At 37.4% G+C, this 22,357-nt stretch overlaps 1 protein-coding gene across 15 annotated transcripts in view; it reads left to right on the top strand.

Annotated features, from left to right (window-relative positions):
- foxn3 (forkhead box N3) overlaps positions 1 to 22,357 on the top strand; it is a 105,309-nt gene that overhangs the window by 45,969 nt on the left and 36,983 nt on the right. For all 15 annotated transcript variants that reach the window (XM_081347073.1, XM_081347069.1, XM_081347071.1 and 12 more), the window contains one exon: positions 11,201 to 11,337. In XM_081347073.1, coding sequence (XP_081203199.1) covers positions 11,201 to 11,337 — 137 coding nt within the window. The remainder of the gene's footprint in view (positions 1 to 11,200; positions 11,338 to 22,357) is intronic.

Below are 22,357 nucleotides of genomic sequence, written 5' to 3'. Positions count from 1 at the left end.
TTTCTCAATGTTACTCAGAAAACGGGTTATAAGTTTATTTCATTTGAAGTACTTGTACTAAATGTTACGCTCTTAGATGTTCGAAAAACATCCCTATTATCTCTAGCCTTGGCTACCGTATATAGACCGCCTGGGCCTTACGCTGATTTCCTAAAAGAGTTTGCAGATTTTCTCTCAGACCTATTAGTTAACTTCGATAAAGCATTAATTGTTGGAGACTTTAATATCCATGTAGATAATCAAAATGATGCGTTAGGGGCTGCGTTTACAGATTTATTAAACTCCTTTGGGGTCAAGCAAAACATTACCGGACCGACTCATCGATTTAATCATACACTCGATTTAATTATATCACATGGAACCGATCCAACCGATATAGATATCATTCCACAAAGTGACGATGTCACTGACCATTACATGGTAACTTGCATATTACGTACTCCTGTAATATATCATGCTGCGCCGCGTTATCGATTAGGCAGAACAATCCTTCCATCCACCATAGATAATTTTTCAAACAGCTTATCGGATCTGTCTCAGCTGCTCAGTGAACCCAAACAAACAGATGAACTTGAGGAATTAACTAGCACTATGAGCACCATTCTCTCTGGATCATTGGATATTGTTGCGCCCATTAGATTAAAAAAGGTCAGAGAGAAAAGTAAAGCACCATGGTACAACAGTACTACGCGTGTTCTAAAGAGAGAAACCCGTAATTTAGAGCGTAAATGGAAACAAACCAACTTAGAGGTCTTTAGAATCGCATGGAAAGACAGTATGTCACGTTATAAAAAGGCCCTAAAAGCGGCCAGGGCTGAGCATCTACGCAAACTAATAGAAAACAACCATAACAATCCTAAGTTCTTATTTAACACCGTGGCGAGACTAACAAATAAACAGATGTCTCCTGAACAAAGTATTCCATTACAGTTTAGTAGTAATGATTTCATGAAGTTCTTCACTGAGAAAATAGAAAACATCAGAACCACAATTGTAAACGTTCAATCCTCAATCGCGCCTTATAATTCAGCCTCAATTATCACGCCGCAAGAACAATTACAGTGCTTTTCAACTATAGAACAAAAAGAGTTAAATAAATTTATCATTTCCTCTAAAACAACAACATGTTTATTAGATCCCATACCAACTAAACTATTGAAAGAAGTGTTACCTGTAGTGGAAGAGCCTCTCCTCAATATTATTAACTCGTCTTTATCTTTAGGTTATGTTCCAAAAACATTTAAACTGGCAGTTATAAAACCTCTCATTAAGAAACCACAATTAGATCCGAATAATCTAGTAAATTATAGACCCATTTCAAATCTACCTTTTATGTCTAAAATACTAGAAAAAGTTGTGTCCGCTCAACTGGGCTCTTTCTTACAAGAAAATGACACCTATGAAAAGTTTCAGTCTGGATTCAGGCCGCATCATAGCACTGAAACTGCGCTCGTTAAAATCACAAATGATTTACTTTTAGCTTCTGACCAAGGCTGTATCTCAATATTAGTTTTACTTGATCTTAGTGCTGCGTTCGATACTATAGATCATACAATACTCTTAGATCGACTACAAAATTATACTGGTGTTCAAGGACAAGCATTAAGCTGGTTTAGATCGTATTTATCTGACCGCTACCATTTTGTTTATTTAAATGGAGAAAAATCTATCATAACTCCAGTAAACTATGGAGTGCCGCAGGGATCTGTGTTAGGCCCTCTATTATTCTCAATATATATGCTACCACTTGGAAATATTATAAGGAAACATGGAATTAGTTTCCATTGTTATGCTGATGACACTCAAATCTATATTTCATCACGGCCAGATGAAAACGCTAAATTATCCAAATTGACAGAGTGTGTTAAAGATATAAAAGATTGGATGACGCATAATTTTCTTTTATTAAATCCAGACAAGACAGAGGTAATACTTATCGGTTCAAAAAACCACCCACAAAACCTCTCACAATACAACTTTAACATAGTAGGATGTCCTGTTACTTCATCCTCTACAGTAAAAGACCTGGGTGTTATATTAGACTGCAACCTGTCTTTTGAAAATCATATTTCATATGTTACAAGAACAGCCTTTTTCCACCTTAGAAACATTGCTAAGCTACGTAATATGCTATCAGTTTCTGACGCAGAAAAGTTAGTTCATGCATTCATGACCTCGAGACTAGATTACTGTAATGCGTTATTAGCCGGTTGTCCTGCATCCTTAATAAACAAGCTACAGTTAGTCCAAAATGCCGCCGCTAGAGTTCTAACTAGATCAAGAAAATATGATCATATAACACCGATTTTATCATCCCTACATTGGTTACCTATAAAGTCCCGTATTAATTACAAGGTATTGCTACTGACTTATAAAGCCCTAAACGGCTTAGCTCCAGTCTATTTAACCGATCTTCTATCGCCCTATAATCCATCGCGCTCTTTAAGGTCACTAAATTCGAGGCTTTTGGTCATACCTAGGATATCTAGGTCCACCAAAGGAGGGAGAGCATTTTCACATTTAGCACCAAAACTCTGGAATAGTCTTCCGGATACTGTTCGTTGCTCAGACTCGCTCTCCCAGTTTAAAACTAGATTAAAGACGCATCTCTTCAGCCAGGCATTCATATAATACTTTTAATCCTACAGTTAAATCCGACCTCTAGTTCATAAACGCCAGAGGAGAACTGGCCCCCGACTGAGCCCGGGTTCTCCCAAGGTTTTTTTTTTCTCCATTAGGTCACCTGATGGAGTTTTTCGGTTCCTTGCCACTGTTGCCTTTGGCTTGCTCAGTTGGGGATATTTGGGGATATTTAATTAAATTAATCAATCAACGATACTATTGATCAGCATTACCGAACGTAGACGTTCCACTAGAAACAAACATTGATGTATTGTTCTAATTTATTACTGTGAAGCTGCTTTGATACAACCTGTGTTGTGAAAAGCGCTATATAAATAAACTTGACTTGACTTGACTTGGTCACACTTTAGTTTAGGGTCCAATTCTCACTAGTATTAACTAACTATTAACTACAACTTTTGCCTCAATAAGCTCATAATTACTGCTTATTAACAGTTACTTAGGTAGTTGTTAAGTTTAGGTATTGGGTAGGATTAAGGCATGTAGAATAGTCATGCAGAACAAGGCATTAATATTTGCTTAAGTACTAATAAACCGCCAATATCCTAGTAATATGTGTGCGAATAAGTAACTAGTTAAAGGTGCAATGTGTGATATTTCTGAGGATCTATTGACAGAAATGCAATATAAGATCCATAACTATGCTTTCAGTGGTGTATAAAGACCTTACTTAATGAACCTTTAAGTTTTTATTACCTTAGATATAGTCATTTATATCTACATAACCGCGGCCACCCCCTTCTATGAAGGTCGACATATTGTGACGTCATGTTTCTACCGTAACCGACAGCGAACAAACAGCGCTACAGAGCGCGTTTCGTCACTAACTTGAATGAGAAGCAGCAGAAAAAGACGAAGCAGAAAACTCAGGTTGTCCCTGACTCTGCAAACGTGGAGAAAAACATGCTGTCTGAACGACGCCTCGGACATAGTAACGTTAGCTATTTCCCCTTACCTAAGTTAGTTGCTTTGATGCTCTAATCTTATACTAACTACCATGGAAACAAGCTATGGTAAAGTCAGTGAATAAAAGACTAACACAATGATAAACAAGTAAAAATAACAATCGCAATAACATGTGATTTTACTGAATAATTAAGTAAATATAATTTAATATAAAATATAATATAGAGAAACCTCATTGCTTGACTTGCTACTCTCTGCTGACTCAGACGACGACATCTTCCGATCCTACGTCGGCCACCGTAGCTTCTCATTCGAGTTTGCAATTTGAAGGAAAGGCCGCAGTTATTGACCAGTTGCAATTCGCAAATCTCACCACTAGATGCCGCTAAAAATCACACACTGCACCTTTAAAAGTGAGAATTGGACCCTAAACTAAAGTTATAAATCAGCTATTTTACAATTGCTTGGCTTTGACTGTGACATCCAGTCAGAGTTCAGAGTTGGAATGATCTTTTATGTTGTTTTGTATGGATGATGAAAGTATGTTCATTGGATCAGGCGTTGGTGTTGAATGTTGGAGGTGTGGTGTGTTGTTCTGAGACACTGCCACGGTGCATCTTCATGCTCACTTCAGCCATCAGAATGAGTTGAACACCCTTAAAAAATTTAAAGGAAAGGATGAGAGTTGGATTGGGTTGATGTTGGACTCATCTCAGTGAATAGATCCAACAACGGCCAAGCTTCCCCCTCCCCAAACGCCCTCATTATGAATGACCTTTCATGCCCTTCCTAATGCACTGAGAGCCTCTGAAGGTGAGTAGAGTCATCGGCCCCTTAATGCTTCACTGCAGAACTGCACAATGTAGACCTGCTTTAAAAAATGCCATTGTGTGCAGAATTCAGCCAATATGAACGAGGTCAACGCGTCTCCACCAATCACAAAGCGAGCTCACTGATACTCGGTTCCTTTATGTGATTTAATCCGCAGAGCCTCAGAGGAGATGACGACTCTGGGGCCGCAGCCATTAGCAGCTGATGACTGCTGGGATTTGGAGACCAAAGCAATGATGTCCTTTTGGACAACTTGATTTATCCATGTTTCAGCTCGGTCGATGTCTGCATTTATATAGATCACCTTACCAAGAGAACATTAACACACTCACTTTAGGAAGTCAGCACACTGTGCTGTTGAAATTTTTTTTTTTTTTTTTTTTTTTTTTTTCAGAAATAGAGGTATTTTTGTCTAGCACAATCCAGTTTCCTCCTCCCTGTCATATCCTTACTTTTACTGTAAAAGTGGCCAGAATGCTAGGGTTGTTCGGGGTGGTAGTTTATTACTGGTCCAGTTTAGAGCCTATGCTAAAATCCTCCCCAAAAAATGGCTTGGGTCCCTCATTCAGTGTAATTTTTCTTTTAACCTGTTTGGTTGATTAGGTAAAAGACTTTTCATGGTTTGGCTAGTGACTGATACATGGTCAGTATTAAATTCTGCTATTTTGTGTAAATGATTTAAAAATAAAACACTAAAAGCGATCATTTTGTATGCTATATGTGAATTTAGGTATCAAAACATCATAAGATACAGTATGAAAATGAATATCCATTTCAGATGTCAGAATATGAAATTGTTAGTTGTTTTTTTAAAGATTAAATTTAAGTGACTGTGAGATGACGGCAAAGATATACATCCAATATCGACCAATACATTTAATAAAAAAAATCTCTGCCAATAACTGATATGAAACTGTTATATAGTACATCAGTTTAAAACAGTTATTATTGTTAACTAAAAATAAACCAGCATTTTAAAAATGTAAACAAAGCTAAAATAAAATAGAAATATTAGATGAACAACTTAAACTTAAAAAAAAATGTTTAGACTCGAACACTAAATTGACTAATTTTAAACTAAAACTGACATTAAAATAAATTTATATAATTATACTAATATAAGATAATTAAAAATAATAATAAAAGCTATTAATATGTAAATATAAACATTTTTAAAAATAACATTGATTTGATTGTTTTAATGAAAGTAAAAGTTACAACTGAAAATGTAATAGTACACTTTCCTCTCCATATCAAGCCATATGAATTAATTAGTTATCGCACACATCTGTAGCAGAAACGTATGAGCGGTCGAGCAGTTGTAGTAAAGAAAAAAACTGGATTTTTTGTAAAATTAAGTTTTGCATAACATGAAATAGTTGACTGTTATCTCATAACTTTGGCTTCAAAACTTTGGGTTGTGTTATTTCCTCACAGTTCCTTTTTCACATATTTAAAGTCGTGAGCATGAAAGGGGGACTTTGGACAGTCGGGTCGAGGGGAGAGGGGAGAGGGGATGGGGGAGGGGGTGCTTCATAATAGCAGGTCTTTCGTCTTGCTCAGGAACTGATAGGATTAACTTTACTTCTTATAATGGAATATAGCATCTTCAGAGGCCTGTGCTTCTTAGGAAGAATGAAAGATCTCTCTGCCAAGACTATCAAACAGTCTTTATATACTCCACCATTGCCTGTTGCCTAGGAGACCAGTGTAATCCAAGTGCTTTCCCCCCCTTTTCCCTGGCTCTCCTTTCCCTTTTTCACCCCCTCTCTCTGATTGGAGACTCTACTGGCTGGTGCCATTGAGCTGGCCTTCAGACGGACACAGCAGCTGTCAGGAGATGGAGATAAATCTGAGGCAAAGTGCTCTGAAACCTATTGATTTCTCCTGATTACAGAACATTTGGAAAGATAGACCAGTGCAGCCTCTTCTCCACGGAGCGTATATGAATAATCTGATGCTCGGAGGATCACATATCACGCCCTTTAAAGTTGGATGTGTCCCTGTTGGAAGCTTTATTTTGACTACACATACCAATAGTACTCAAATAATGATCATAATCTGCATATTTAGGCATATAACTAATATTTCAAGGGTGAAACTTTAGCTCATCAATAGATTTTTTTTCACTCTCTTGAAACTGTCAAAATGTCATGTTCTCGTGATAAACTGACTTTAGTCAGTTCAACAATAGAAGATTTTCCTGCAGGGCTTGTGCCCTACGATTTATGATGCCATGGTAATTAGAATTGATTGTCTTTGTTTAATCTCACACTTTTGCCTGTTCCTAAGAGACAAATATGCAAATACATTCAGCCTTTTAAGTTAATTTAGCATCTTGGTAATGTTTGGTTAAGTAAAATAAAATAAAAAAAATTAGCACACATTTTTTTTTTTGCCCCTACAGTAATAGTAGTAGTTCTGTCATGACAACTCTCGGAGAGATTAGCATGGTAATGCTAATGGATATGTCATTGTTAATGTATTTGGTCTTTGCGAATAGATCCGCTACCCTGTTGCTGCTGCAGAGCAAGTACCCAGACTTGCTACTGCCAATACATCCACAGACATGCTGCTGTTGCACATTTAAAGCAACAACATGGAACTTTTCCTCTGCGGTCGCCCTACAGGTTGGAAGCGGAATTGTCCATTACCGCTGTCGTAAAATGATTTACGGTTACTGTATGAAGCATGTAGGTTTTTTTTCATATGGGCAATGATAATTATTAATCTTCCTCCTTTTATAATTTATACATATTTATTAGACTAAACATTTTAACTCAAACATTTGCGATTTGCATGTCGATTACAATGCTCAAATCTGAACGAGAATAATAGCGATAGCATCCTAACCATCTAAAACTAACGCATGTTAGTGTTTACTAGCTACCAGATTGATAATTCGCTCATCTACTAGCTGATTCATGAAGATAAATAAATGGAGGACCAGATAGTTTCCGTAACGTAGCCAGGCACACAACAGATTAGAAAAACTAAAGATAGTATGCAAGCAATTTACAGTTACTTACTAGTTCAACAGCATGACGGCCAAGTCAGCATCGGTCTGGTAACACTCCTCCTCCATTAGCTCACGCCAGCGAGCAAACGCTCGACCCATATTGATCCTCGTCCTGCCTTTCAGTTTATCACTCTCCCTTTTCCTCTTCCGACTCTACTCCGACAAAACCTTGGACTTCTTACGTTTCGCTGCGGCTTCAGGCATGACGAAAACAGACGTACGAAAACAAACGCGCTGGTTGGCCACATTTGAGGAAGTGGTGGGCGAAGTGACGTATGCCGTAAAGCAGTCGAATTTTGTAGTTCTTTTTGAGTGCTGGTTACTACCCGCACCGCGAAGTTACATAGTGCCAGTAAAAGCGATACAGACCCCGTCAGGCTCTGGCAGACGTCTCATTCAACCTATTGTAAGTCGATGTACTATCACAAGGGTCTTGGAAATATATTATGAAGGTTGAAAAGCTACATGTTGTTACTTTAACATACATGAAATATCCCCCCGTAGCAGATCTAAACAGGTGGAGCTGGGGAAGGTGGAGGGTTTCTGAAAGTGCACTGCAGACTGCTTACATCAACACTACTGGTATTTTAATGTGTAGCCACAGCTCATTGGCCGCTGATGTAACAGCAACCAATCAGCTGCGGTATGTAGATAATAATGTGATCACTACCAAATTGAGTTAAGGACCTATCAGCCTGCACCATCTAGAGTTTCATTCCAGAACTTGGTATTATTATTATTATTAGTAGTAGTAGTAGTAGTAGTAATAATAATAATAAGGTTTGTGGTTTTTATTTTTCTGTGCTAATACAGTCATACTAATATTAATAATATAAATAATAATAATTATTATTATATTCTTTCTTTACCAGTTGCTATATTTTCCCTTCCTTCATCCTTTTTATTGGCTCCATCCTGTTCATTTCTTTTTACTCCCCTATTTTTCATTTCCATCAGAGCATCTACTGGACAGGCCATTTAAGGATTGAATTTCATGGTGCAATTTATCTTTGTGGTTGGTCCAGGTATGGTTTAAAACACACTGATGGAAAGTTGACAGCTTAATTAGGTGGAGAATGTCGGTTTGTGCTAAGAATAAATGTGTTCACTGCTTTCAGAAGAAAATAGATTTCTTTGCTAGGAAAAAAAAAGACCTTTCCCTCTGGAAAATATTACATGACACAATACAATAATCCATAGGCCTGTTATCCAATTATTTATTTATAATTGTTTTAATTAACATTCATTATACTTGCAATATTTGTAGTAGTTTTTTGTTAATTCCATGCTATTAAACACAAAATTAAAAATATTATGAATTATATGTATTATATATTATATTTATTAATATATATTTATTATTATTATAGCAATGTATCATATATATATATATATATATATATATATATATATATATATATATATATATATTACTGTTGCTTGTGTATCTTAGGTTTTACTGGCTTTTGAACATCGAGACATGAGTGTAAATGAATTGTGAGTCCAATAAACGTGCTGTTTATTTTGTTTGCTAAAACACTCCAAGGGTTTGAATTGTTTGACTTGTGCTGGTACAAATCTTTCCACTGAAGCCAAATACTGTGGGTAAAGAGCCGAGCACTCGCTTTGGGGTTTGCTGCAATCAATAGAGTGTGTTATCGTTTCTTAGCCCTTGTCGGGGGAATCTAGTATTCACGCTGAAAAAATCTCACAGCAGCTCTACCAGAAAGACTCGGGAGAGATAGAATAATGTAACAAAGCATTAATTTATTAACAGCCCAGCAAGCAATTATTTATAAAGTTATTTGGCGTTGGCCCCGTCCGTAGTGCATAATCCGAGGGTAGCGGATCTGCATTTCCTGCCTGAAGACGAAGGCAGGGGCGTAGCCGACCCCCCCGGAGGTAAGGACAGGACCATCCTGGTGGTGGTGGGGAGGGACTCAAACATGTGTAAGTACCGATCTTTTATACAGCAAGTGTTAGGACATGATTGGATAGATGTGAAGGTAATAAGTGACGTAGTAATTAAGTCTTCCTGGCATGCTAAAGCTTTCATTATTTGTTAAAGATATATCGTCCTCTTCAAAAAACACTCAATTAACAGTGGTCAGTGGGGACGCCCAATTTCAGCGCTTTTAGTTAACGCAAACGAAACCTCCTGTAAATGCAACGTCCAGTTTGTTTGTTACGCAAAGTTTGAATACGTGACACCGCATTCCGTCCAGGCCAGTGTGTGTGTGTATTACCCCAGGGCACACAGTATGACTCTCTGTCAGTTATCTGAAGGTCATTACTATTGATTCATTGAGAACACACAGTCTGTCTAACAAAACAGCACACGCGGCTGTCCGACGCTTTGAAGTGCCTGAGTGAAAGGAAAAGGCTTTGACTTTACAAAAGCACTCTGATACTCTACACTTTGTTCTGTCGTCGTGGTTTGCTGATTGTGTAAATCTCTGACAGTATAGGGATAACTTGAACTGAAAAATGGGGCTTAGAAACATGACACTGATTGTAGTCCGTACTAATGAGCTCAAGTAATTTCCCCATGATATCACTTTCAATGTGACATTTTGCTGTTTCCTCGTTTTCAGCAGGATCTGTCAGGAGAGCTAATTTATATACTGGGAGCGTTCGCTCACTGTGCTGTTTTTTAAAATGCTGAGTTTGTCTAAGTGGTCTGTAGCATCTGTACTAGCTGTAGTTAGCACTTTTTGGTTTTTTGATGCATTTCTCTGCCCATTTCACTAATGAACTGGAGAACATGGAGGTCAAGGTAATGTAGGTGGTCAGGTTCTCATTTCTCCCCTTACTCTACTACTGGACCTGACAAACTCAGTCTTATCTTACAGCCAGAGCAAACCATTAACCCAGAAATTCACTGAATAAACATTTTGCTTTACCATGTAATATGTGTATTTGTGTGATTTGCAGCAACAAAATGATCGGTAGTGTGAACGCATTTTTCTCAAAACGGTTCCATTTGCATCTTGTTGACTTTCGTCACACAAATTACACTCGTACACTTGGAATTTGATTCCAATAAAATATATAATATTAATGTTTACTATTAATATGTTTCGGATTTAATATTAACATAATAAATAATTAATTGATATTACATATGTATGTAATATATTTTATATATATATATAAGGATATATATTTTATATATAATGTTTAATATATACAGTATATGAATTAATATTTACTAAATATTATATATTAATACTATATTTTATGTCACTATTACAGTATTGACATTTCTGTCCATCATGTTGGATACATTTTTTTTTCCAGTGAGCTCACCGCAATGCATTCTGGGATTCCATAATCCGCAAAGGATACATGTGATGCTGCTTTAGAATTTGACCATAGCACACTTTTGATGCCTAAAATGCTGCTAGGATTTGAAAGCTTAAGACAGACTCTTTTTCAAGAGAGAGAAAAAAAACATGCTATATTTGTATGCTCAGCTATCCATCATTGAATATTCATGATTTCATTCTTTACCTGATGATCTGCTGTTTTAGATGTGAGATAAATTAACATAACAAAGGAATGTACAGGGAAGTAACTGATGTCCATATATACCTACATTGAAATCCACACACCAGAATAATTGATCTGAACAAAAAGGTGAACGTAGAAGTATGCTACAAGACGACGAGAGCTGCAAATCTTTGCCCGGTTCTGGCAGGTGCTCTGGTCTTTATTGTTGTCTTTTTACACGTTTAGCTGCTTTTTCTTTTTCTGTCCTGACTAAATACGTCTGTCTGTATTTCTCTTCCTCCTCCACAGAGCATCGGGAAGGGCTCCCTGTGGTGCATAGACCCAGAATACAGACAGAATCTCATCCAGGCGCTGAAGAAGACGCCTTATCATCCTTATTCCCAGGTGTTCACCACGCCTCCCACCTCTCCTCAGGCATATCAAAGGTAGGCAACCGGCCCACTAGACACATCGATCTTTAAACCTCACCAAATGTCTCTCTCCTTCTCTGTGTTGTGCACTTGTCCCTGTTGGTATTGGTTCATAGCGGAACCCACGGGCGGTAGTGGTGAGCTGAGCGGAGCTGTCAGATCGAGACCCGGCGTTGGGTTCTGAGCAACTCCCTCACCGCTCCATTTCATTTTGATCCAGCGTTCAGGTCTGCGTGCTTCCAGCAACTCATCTGTGCAAGACAAAATAATTGCTTTACTGTAAAACTCGAACTGGCTCATCATCCTTAACGAAGGATATGGAGCAAATGGCCGCTCATTTGTTCCATATCCTTGTTAAGGTTGATAGCTCAAGCTCAGTGGCTAGAAAGGGCAAATGGAGACGGATGTTTTTAAAGAGATCGAATTAAACCAGACAGCTCTAGGAAGAGAGATGGGCTGGGGGTAGGTTTCAGGTGTTGCTCAAGCATGGCGAGATGATTAAGGAATGAGGCGGAAAAGGGAGTCTTGCTCAGATGTTTTTGGGTAGGTTTGTCACGACGGCCTGCATTGCTCTGTTCAGCAGTGCATGCTGCAAGCACATTGCTGCCTCATCAAGGCAGAAATCTCACAGCTCGACAAACAAATGCTGAATAAGGTCATTTCTCTAAAAAAAAGAGACTTTGCCCCCTCAAAACGCATGTGTGCAGGAGGTGAAATTGCACTGTTTGCCAAACTGCGCCACAGAACACTGAGTGAAAATCCTCACATACCTGATGAGAAGATTGATACTTGAAGTCATTTTATTCCAAGGTTTCTGTTTATACATTGGTTTTGAAAACATTTTGAAAACGTTTGCACATGGTAATTCAGTCTTCTTGAATAACCACCCACAATCAAGTTTAACCAGGTACTATCTGCATTTGTGATTGCTTAAGTTGTCATTCCTTACATTCCTTCTTTTCTTTGTAAATTTTAATTATTATAGATTGCACAATTCATAGAGGCAAGTGGTATTTGGCTGGCAGTTAATGCTGAGCTGTTATCACAAATGAAATGTAGTTCTTTGTGTTTATTTTATTTTATTTATAAATGTATTATATATAAATATATTTATATATAATTTGTTTAAATATACAAAAACAGCCATTTTTAAGTCAATATATTTATAATTTTTTTAAATATACAAAAAAAGACAAGATTTTAAAATATATTTGCAAAAATATGCATAATATAATTTTTGTCAAAATATATTTATATTGTCCGAAAAAAAAAAATATATATATATAAATTTGCATTTACTCAAAATATATTTTAAGATTGAAAATGTACTTCCTTGCTCCTTTAAGTACAAGTTTAATCCCAATATCAGTTTTGTAATATGTATTTGGGCATTGGAAAGTAATTTTTATTTTATTTTTATATTTCCTCAAGCCAGACTGTTTGCTGACAGACATTGAGTGAATATTTGAAATATATTTTGGTCAGAAAAAAATGTGTTTTGCCATATGGGTATATCAAGACTTTTTCAGCATTTCGGCGCTCAGAACCAGACTAAAAGAAAGGGAATTGTGCTGTGCAAATTGTGTTCCGCTATAATTTTTTTTGTCTGTGTTTGTGCCATTACCTGATTTGCATAATTCCTTTAGTGAATCAGGTGCTAAAACAGCGCAGACAGCATGTGCAAATAAATGACGCTATCAGTGGGTGCAGTTCATTCTCAGCGAATTGTCCTTCTATATTGAGTGCTTGGCTGATAATGTTGTGTGGGTACAGCACTAGGCTGGTTATTAGCACCAGGTGTTCAAAGTCTCCGAGGCCCTGTGGGAAGAGGAGATCACAGAGGACGGTCCCTCTAGCCTACACCTCTTCAAAACAACAGCTTATAACAACCTCTAAATACTATTTTCGAAGATACACTCTTAAAAATAAACTTTTCAATTAGAGCCAAATAGGATTTTACTTATTAATGCCATAGGAGAACCTTTTTAAGGTCCTCAAAGAAGTTTGAAATCTTTAGATTTTTGTAAGTGCTGCTTTAAAGACCCCAGGAGAGTTTTACTGTTTCTGTTTTAACAGATGATACCGATGCACGGATCTGAACTTTATATAACATTAGGAACTTTTTTTAATCTCCAAAGAGCCATGTGGCCAACTTAAGAATCTGATGAATCTGATGCGATGTTTACTTGCAGTGTAAATTGGGCATGTAAAAACGAACGGAAGAGGCAAATGCATATTTAGCAAATCAGTGACTCGTATTGACCGAACTTTACCTTATTTAATTAGTATTCATATGTTGCTGAGGTTTATAATATGCTCCACCCTCTCATTTCAGATTCTTCTGGGGGCCCTGTTGTAAGGTGTGTGTGTAAGGAAGCAAAGATAGCAGTGTAGTGTTAGGCACACACAGGCTTGGCTTCCTCTCTCTCGCAGGCCAGATGGTGAATCTGCGTGTAGCAGTGTGTAATAAAGTGTTTATTTGGCCACTGCGGTTCTCAGGAAGCCGAATGAAGCTTTTTATAGCATTCCTAAGGTTCACACGAATCAGCTGAGTCATAGACTGACACACTCCTCTTTTCTGCTCTTTTTTTTTTTTTTTTACGCACCACTCTTTCATCTTTTCTGTTTTTGTAAGCACAGCAGTGCTGTAGATTATTAAATCCTGCGAGCTGGGGGCTATGGCTCTTTTTCATACGCATGTTGGTCAGGTAGACAGATGGGATGGAGGCATGGTCTGTTCTGGTGATGTCATCAATACCTGTAGATTGGTATGTGTGTGTGGGACTGAGGCGGACCAAAAAAAAAGAAGCAATTTCAAGGGGGCCCACTGCAACAATATGCACCAGATACTTCAGCTACGGCCCTGGGTGGGAGGAGGAGATCATGGAAAACATGAATGATTGGACATCATTTTTTTTAATAGAATAGTGTGATTTACTATGAGGACAAGTTCACAACCCAAAGCTTCTGTTCAGTTTTAATTTAATTTAATTTAATTTTCCTCAAGCAGCAAACAGGATGCAGAATTGCAGTTAGGATTCCAATGCTATTTAAATGAAATTAATGAGAAATATATACAGTATGTTTGTATATATTTCAAATAATTAATGGTTTTATTCAGCAAGGATGCATTAAATTGAAAGTCACAGTAAAGACTATAAAATGCTGTTATTAAATAAATGCTGTTCTTTTGAACTTTCTATTCATCAAAGCATCCTGAACACGGTTTCCACAATAATATTAAGCAGCACTACTTTTTTTCAACATTGATAATAAGAAATGTTTCTTGAGCACCAAATCAGCATATTAGAGAAAAAAAAGAAGAAAAAACATTTTAAAATATATTAAAAGAAAATATTTTAAATTGTAAAAATATTTTACAACATTACTGTTTAATAGTCACAATAGTAGTTTTTTTGATTAAATAAATGCAACCCCTGTGAGTTTAAGAGACTTCTTTCAAAAAATCTTACAGACTTGAACATTTTTCTGACCAATATTTTGCACAGTAGTGTACAATAACTGTAACTTGCTAATATTGAAGGTTTATAGGTCTTCTGGAAATGCCTAGTTCTGTATGAAACTCTAGATGGCGCAGGCTGATGGGTCTTTAATGCAGCTGATGATATTTGATGATATACAAGTTAACTACTTGGCACAAGCTGATTGGTTCATGTCACATCTGCAGCCAATGAGCTTGCTTCTCAACATTTAAATGGCTGGTTCCCATTCACTATAGCAATTTGCTGCGTGCTTTCAGAGTTTGTCTAAAACCCTCCATCCTCCCCATTATAGATCTGCTACGGGTAATTGATTTATGCTATTTGTGCAGCAGCAGTATGTCTTACATGTCTTAGTATTGTCATCCATTACCATGCTAAAAGTCTTCAGAGAGTTGTCATGAAGATTTTGTGGATCAGGATGAAAGAACATAGAAGTATGAAAGATGCAGTATAGCAAAAACATTATGTCGCTCTCATGGCTGGTTTGGACAGAAACTGCAAGACATTTTTATGACCTGACATGTAGTTGTGTTGTGCATGATTAGGACATGGTGTAAAGGTCAGAGGGAGGATGGAAAATGTCTGTTTTTGGTGTAAGAAACCTTTATAGCTAGACTTAAGAGAAAAAATAGTGTCCCCTTTAAGAGGCTGTGTAATGTGAGCTCAGGTAGACGAACATTCCTTAACATACTCAGAGAGTTTGAGAGGAGGAGCGCAGGAGGAACAGCTGGGCCTCGGAGTTCACCATTGCATGTTTGCCCTTGCGAGGTTATTAGCGTGATGGTCGCCATAGCAACAGGAACGCCTCCATGGTAACACAGAGCTGAGACAGGTGCAGTTGCATCACAGGGCTGTTTGTTGCCTGGCAAAAGGACAGGCCATTAGCGCTTGAGAAATACACTATCGCCCTGGAAACACGCAACTCTCCATGGCAACCGCGGATGGCTTGGAGCCTATTTTAGGGTTTTCTATACCTGCATTTGTCTGTCTTCATAAAAATTCGGGGATGCGTGAATTATTGGAGATGACAACTGGAGGTCCAGTTGCTTTAGGAGATTAATTTTAAATGAGACTGTGAATCTGAAGAAGCCCTGAAAGAAAGCGAGGGAGAGAAAAAAAAAATGCTGAATGCACCGAGACTGACATATAGTTCTCATTTTTAATAGTTGTCATTTCAGCCCGTGGGTAAAAATGCATTACTAAGAAAACAAATTCAATGTACAAGCTCATGAAAAGCCCCAGTCCGGTATTGTCTTGTTTGGCTTCTATCTTCCCCGGACCTCCAGGCTTGTTTGAGTGCTTCTCCCCCCACCCTTCCTGCCTTCGAGTCTTCTCAGTAACACTAAATGACAAGATCGCCCACTTTTTCACGCTTACTCTAATGGCTGGTGCTGTGTAAATGATGGGGCTTCCATATCTGGCAGAAACTCTGTGTGTCCTCGGATCTCTTCCACCTATAAAGTTCAGAGATATATTAGCTCTTCGGGAGCCCAGACTGATGAACCTTCCAATGTAACTTGTCACATGTCTCTTTGATTAACGTAGGCCTGAGAAGAACATGCTTTGTGGAGAGAAGGTTTAGGGGGCGGTTGAGGCATTTTGAGGGTTTAGTGCCCATGGCATGAGTGAGGATTTCTTTAATTCATTTAGCATGCACAAACATCTTGTTTAGCTCCTTGTATAACTTTTTAGGTGATTTAGAGAAACATAAAGAAGGTTGTGGAAGATTGTGGCTTTTTTTGGGTGGTGGTAAGCAGTCATTGGAAGCGCGTCTGTGGAGATTTATTGTCTTTGAGGTATTTTTGTTCTTTTGGAGGTTTGTCAACAGCCTGCCTTTTTCCTGTTAAAAGTCTGTGGAAAAAAATTCCGTCTGGTTCCATGAGCCGTATTTTTCTGAGCTCTAAAACCACTTCCCTCCAGCTCTGATTTAGTTTTTTGTACAGATGAATCTCTTATTGTAAATACACTTTCTTTGAGTTTCACTATCTACACTCTTAAAATAAAGGCTCTAAAAGGGGGTTTTCATGGCAAAGCAACACTGCCGTGCAAAGACAAAAGACCGTAACTTCGTTTTTGGTCGAAAATAAGTTATTTATATTTAGCACATTCAAGACCTCCTTTATCATGTGGATAAGTATCTTGAATCAATTCCGTTGTTTTTTTCGAGAAAATAATGAGTTGTCTTAACAGGAACTTCCAAAAGCCCATGAGAAACAAAGGCAGAACACCGTAACATCAGTTACCGGTTACCAGATTGTACGGTTATCTGCTGATGTCCTCAGAGCTTTGTTCTGCACAAATGCGGTCAGAAATTTTAGTATGGTCTGAACCCGCGCTCCATCGACAAACGTGCGATATCGATCGCGAAGGATTATGCAGAGTTGACAGAAAAACGTTACACATTGCCGTATCAGATGAATACAACCAAGAATTAAAGCCCCGCCTCACTCAGTTCGGGTACTGGACCTGGTTGAAACACTCATGCATCTAGCTGGCAGAGTGCCCAAAACTTCGCCGACGACTTCAGCCCCGCCCTAAACGCGGTCGAGCCAACGCTAGACTAATATATCTATGGAGGTATTTTGTCATGTCAAATGTATTAATAATGCCATCAGAATGCAACCAAAGCACATGATAGCAATAAGTAGATGGCCATAAATAATTGTAAATCATACAAAATAAATGCCATGATCCCTAGATTTTATACAGGTGTTACTATAATGATTTTGTTAGTGGTGATCAGCAACCAAATATTGATAATGTGGAAGTTACTGCCTTTTGCCTTGGCATGACTTCTCACTTTTTGCTGACAATACAAAGGCAGAGCACAGTAACTTTAAAATAGTGGTCAAAAGTCAAGATTGAGCTCAAGATTTTTTTGTTTAAATAATTTTCATTACTAAAACATCTATTTGCCAGATTTCCAGTGTCCTACCTATAATTAATTTGGCGGGACAACTAAAAATCTTTAAAGTAATTTTTTCTCAGTTCCACACTCTAGCGACTTAAGGTCTTTTGCCTTTGTAGGGCAGAATAGAAGAACGATTTTGGGTTCCCCAAAGACCATTTGTTAACCTTTTTTGCCATTTGAAAAGAAGTCTTTGTGCAATAGAAAGAATCCATGGTTGTTAAAGGTTCTTCATGGAACCATTGATGCCAATAAAGAACCTTTATTTCAGTGGTGTAGTCAAAATAAGGCATAATTATTCTCATATTATGTTCTACACTGATTTTGCTCTATCAAACATGTTTTCAGGTTAAGGAATTCTTCCACCTTTCACTGTAAAAAGTGATCAGTTGGCTTAACTTAAAAAAAAAGTGAGGAAACCCTTTGCCTTAAAATTATTAAGTATTAAACTTCATGTGTAATTGAAAAAAAGTTATGTGGAATGGTCAAGTTCACATAACTTACATTTTTCAATTACGCACAAAGTTTATTACTTATTAATTTTAAGGCAACGGGTTTCCTCACTTTTTTTTTTTTTTTTAAGTTAAGTCAACTGATCACTTTTCTGCTCTGAAATTCCTTCCAGTAATTGTGTGCAGTGTTTACAACCCTCTGGCCCTGAAAAAGCCGCATTGTGAGCCGTGATCCCGGGCGAGAGCAGCTTCAGATTTCACAGGAACAAAAGTTAAAAACCTCAAGGCAAGAAGTAACCTACAGGGGAGAACCGGTGCTGGCACCAATTAGACTTTAGATTAGTTAAAGAGGATTGCGATTGTAGGGGTAAAAGGAAAGTGTAGTGGGCGATAGGATTTGAAACGAGATTATAGAATCAAGCGAAAGGAGGTAAGCTTTGTTTAAAAATGAATAACCTGCCTGCTCTTGATGGAGATGGAGAAAGCGGCTGTTTCTCGAAAGGTGCGAGTGTTTGCATTAACAGAGCAAACAGACAGAGCGCACCGGATTAAAAATAGATGGGGTATATACCCAGCAAGACTCCAGCCGGTGGCACATGTGTTTTACATTCAAACATCCAGCAAGGGCAAAAGAGTGCCGTGCCCTTATTGATGTTAACATTTTTGAAAATGCTCCGACGGTTGTAGCCGCCCCATCAGAGCCCTGAAGAAACAGGTTTTGGGCTCTCATAACTGCCGTTAACATTTCATTAAAAGGCATTTCAGCTGAAGGAGTGAGCCACGTTCCCACAGAGCAGGTTCAAAGAGGTTCTGCGGGAGCCGGTTGGGGTCTTTTCCGCTTAGATTACCGGGATATGCATATGCAGGCTGAGGTAGCGGCTCTAGACTGTTCCAGGTCCTGTATACCCTGATGTAACCCCATCCACCTTCACCCTTCAAGTGCTGTTATACAACAGGTTTTAAATAGATTTTTATTCATGTTCTGAAGAAAATGAGTGGTAACTGGAATTTTTAAAATGTAAATTTCATCATCATTATTATTATTATTATTATTTGTATTTTATTTATATTTTAAATTGCAAATAATTTGTATTTATTATTTATTTTAAAATGAATTTATGTATTTATATACATACATAAAATAATTTTGAAATAGATTACATAATAAATCAAAATAAATAAAATAATGTAAACATAATTTGTAAATGTATTGTGCATTTTATTTGAAATAATTATATAATATATATTTTAAATATTTTACAAAATGCATTTTATAGTTACTTTTATTGTACTTTTTTTTTTTTTTTTGGAGCCAGTGAAAATGTGGGTGGAAGTCTAAACTGCTGGTATGACCGGGCAAGCAGAAATAATGTTTAGAGTTGAAACCATGGCGTTGTTAGGGTGTTCTGGGTGGTTTCTTGGTGGGTTCTTGCTGTCCCCAAAAAAGTAGCTACACCCCTTAGTCCTTTAATGTACTTCTACCAGAATGCTTAGAAAAATAGTAGCACACCTCTTCTCAACAAGGTGTATGATTTGAGTAATCATTAATGTCCGTAGGACAGATGTTCTGCGTCTAAGTTGAATACTTAGGGCCCTATCTTGCACCCAGCGCAATTGACTTTGTACACCGACGCATGTTTCATTCCTATTTTGCACCCGCGCAAAGCGCGCTTTTCCCTCCACAGAAGCACGTCGCTAAAATAGGGAATGAACTTGCGCTCCCTGGGCGGTTCAGCGCAAAAAGGAGGCGTGTTCCGGCGCAAACAATCCCTGGTGCTATTTTACTGTTCCATAAAACAATTGCGCCACTGGCCAGAAAAAAACCTAGTCTAAAGTCAGTGGCGCATTGCGCGTTGTTCATTATGCTATTTTAAGGGCGCATGCTTGACCATAATGTATAGCGTGCACAACGCGCATACACTTTGATTCTCTAATCTACACAGAAGCAGCAGTTTTCATTTTTGCAAATCATATTATTACAAACGATAGATAGATAGATAGATAGATAGATAGATAGATAGATAGATAGATAGATAGATAGATAGATAGATAGATAGATAGATAGATAGATAGATAGATAGATAGATAGATAGATAGATAGATAGATAGATAGATAGATAGATAGATAGATAGATAGATTTATCCCGCCGGGAAAATAGCAACAGCGCCGAGACCCGCCCACAAAGTTACTTGCGCTTTGCGCTTTGACACTTGGTTTCAGATCGTTAAAATAGGGCCCTAAGTGTTTTTGATTTGAACAAACTCCTATATGAGTAACAGCAATGGTTCCTTTACTCAAGAACAAGAGGCGCTTGATGCAAGGCTATATTAGGGCTCATGGGCTCAAATTCCATCACCAGCAGTTTGATTGTTCACTCCTTTGAATGTGTAAAATTTTACTGGCGAAACCATGGGCCAAATAATTGCAGCAGGAGATCTCATTTCTTTTTATTATGTTCAGAGAGTGGAGGGCACATAATAACATATAAATAACGTAATATCATAAAAGCTTTCCCGCTTTTATTTTTTTGGTTCTTACAGCTGATTAAAAAAGGACCTGGGTCGTCTATCATGGGGCATGCTGTGTCCATGGCAACACATACCGTAGCTGTAACCCGATACAAAGCATATGTGCATTAGAAGTACAAACACTGGTCTTGACTGCTAAAGGGATGGAAGGAGAAACCGAAAGAGGGAGACATGGCATGGTGAACCCAGCCCCGCAGGGATCTGGCCCCTTCCTCAGCCAACAGTCTCTTTGTGCCTGTGTCAGCAGCATGGTGCATGAATACCTTCAGGTTGTGCTATGCCTATAACTGTTTCAATCCACAAAAGAGTTAGGTCTCATTTATCTGAAGCCTAGTATGCTATGTTTTGTCTATGTTCGGTACTTAGGTACTGTACACTTTGTTTTCGTCTTATAAGCATATTGTCACAATGTGACAATGAGTGTTGTAGGACACTCACGAACACGATGATGAAGGCAAAGGTAATTTTTAATAAATCCACAGGCAGATAAATCCAAAATAAATCCAAACAGAGAGAACAGCTTTGAACACAAGCATTCATGAACGAGACTTGACAGCATATAAATAGACACAGAGGACTTAAATACACAGACAAACCAGGCTAATGAAATGCACACACCTGAACTAAATGAGAACTAATCAGAAACCATGACAACTAACTCAACAAAACTGAAAACAAAGTCCTAACTCAGTGAGACTGTGACGCATATAAGCATAAATATATGCAGTAGTTTCATGTAGCCAGACTTTTGGCTGTCGGCATAAATAAAATTAAATTAAATTAGTTACACCAAAATTATACCATTATTCATTACAGTTCAGGTGCTCTTGCAAGACATAAATGATCTAATTTTTATTTATTTAGTTTATTTTTAAATGTACAGTTTTTATTTATATGTAATATATCTTTATTTATTTCTTTTGAAACGAAATCATTTCAAAAGAAAAAATGCTTTAGAAAGAGCAAAAGAAATACAAAGAACAAAATAATACAAATAATAATAACAATAGTGAAATATTAATATTTATTTTTTATATAAATACATTGAGTATCATAGGTATATTAATTAATATTGAAATATTACTATTTAAAATATAATATAATTAATTATATGATTATTTATAATTATGTTTAACATTACATATTAAAAAATCCTGCCCTTTCGACTCAGTTTTCAAAGTGTTCAACTCAAATATTTTAATCAGCAATTAAAATCACAGTGGTCCTTTTTTTATGATAAGTTTATGTGGTGTGAATGTTTTTATACTGTTCGGATACTAGTCTCATTTATTGGAATTATTCTTCCCTTTATATTTATTAAGAGATGGTGCTCTTCTGGGTTTTTTTTTTTATTTATTTTATTTTTTATTGATTTTATTTAGGGGATAAATGGATCAGAACTGGTGCATCCTGTACATTAGTAATGACTGTATGCTGTCCTCAGGTGTAAGGTTAGTGAAAAAAATCTCAAAGTTGAAAGTTAGAGATGTTTCAGTTGCTAGGCGACTAGTATGCTAATGAAGATGTTCATCTCAAGCTGTGTCTGAGCTGTGCTGAGATATGTTTTAATCACTCTCAACGGGGAAAAAAGAAGGAAAAAAATCAAACACATTCTGACGGAACACTGTAATTAATGGATCCGT

The sequence above is a fragment of the Scardinius erythrophthalmus genome (assembly GCF_964197995.2).
Source record: "Scardinius erythrophthalmus genome assembly, chromosome: 19".
NCBI lineage: Eukaryota > Metazoa > Chordata > Actinopteri > Cypriniformes > Leuciscidae > Scardinius > Scardinius erythrophthalmus.
Note: the sequence above shows the minus strand (reverse complement) of the source record. Positions and strands in the feature narration are given on the sequence as shown.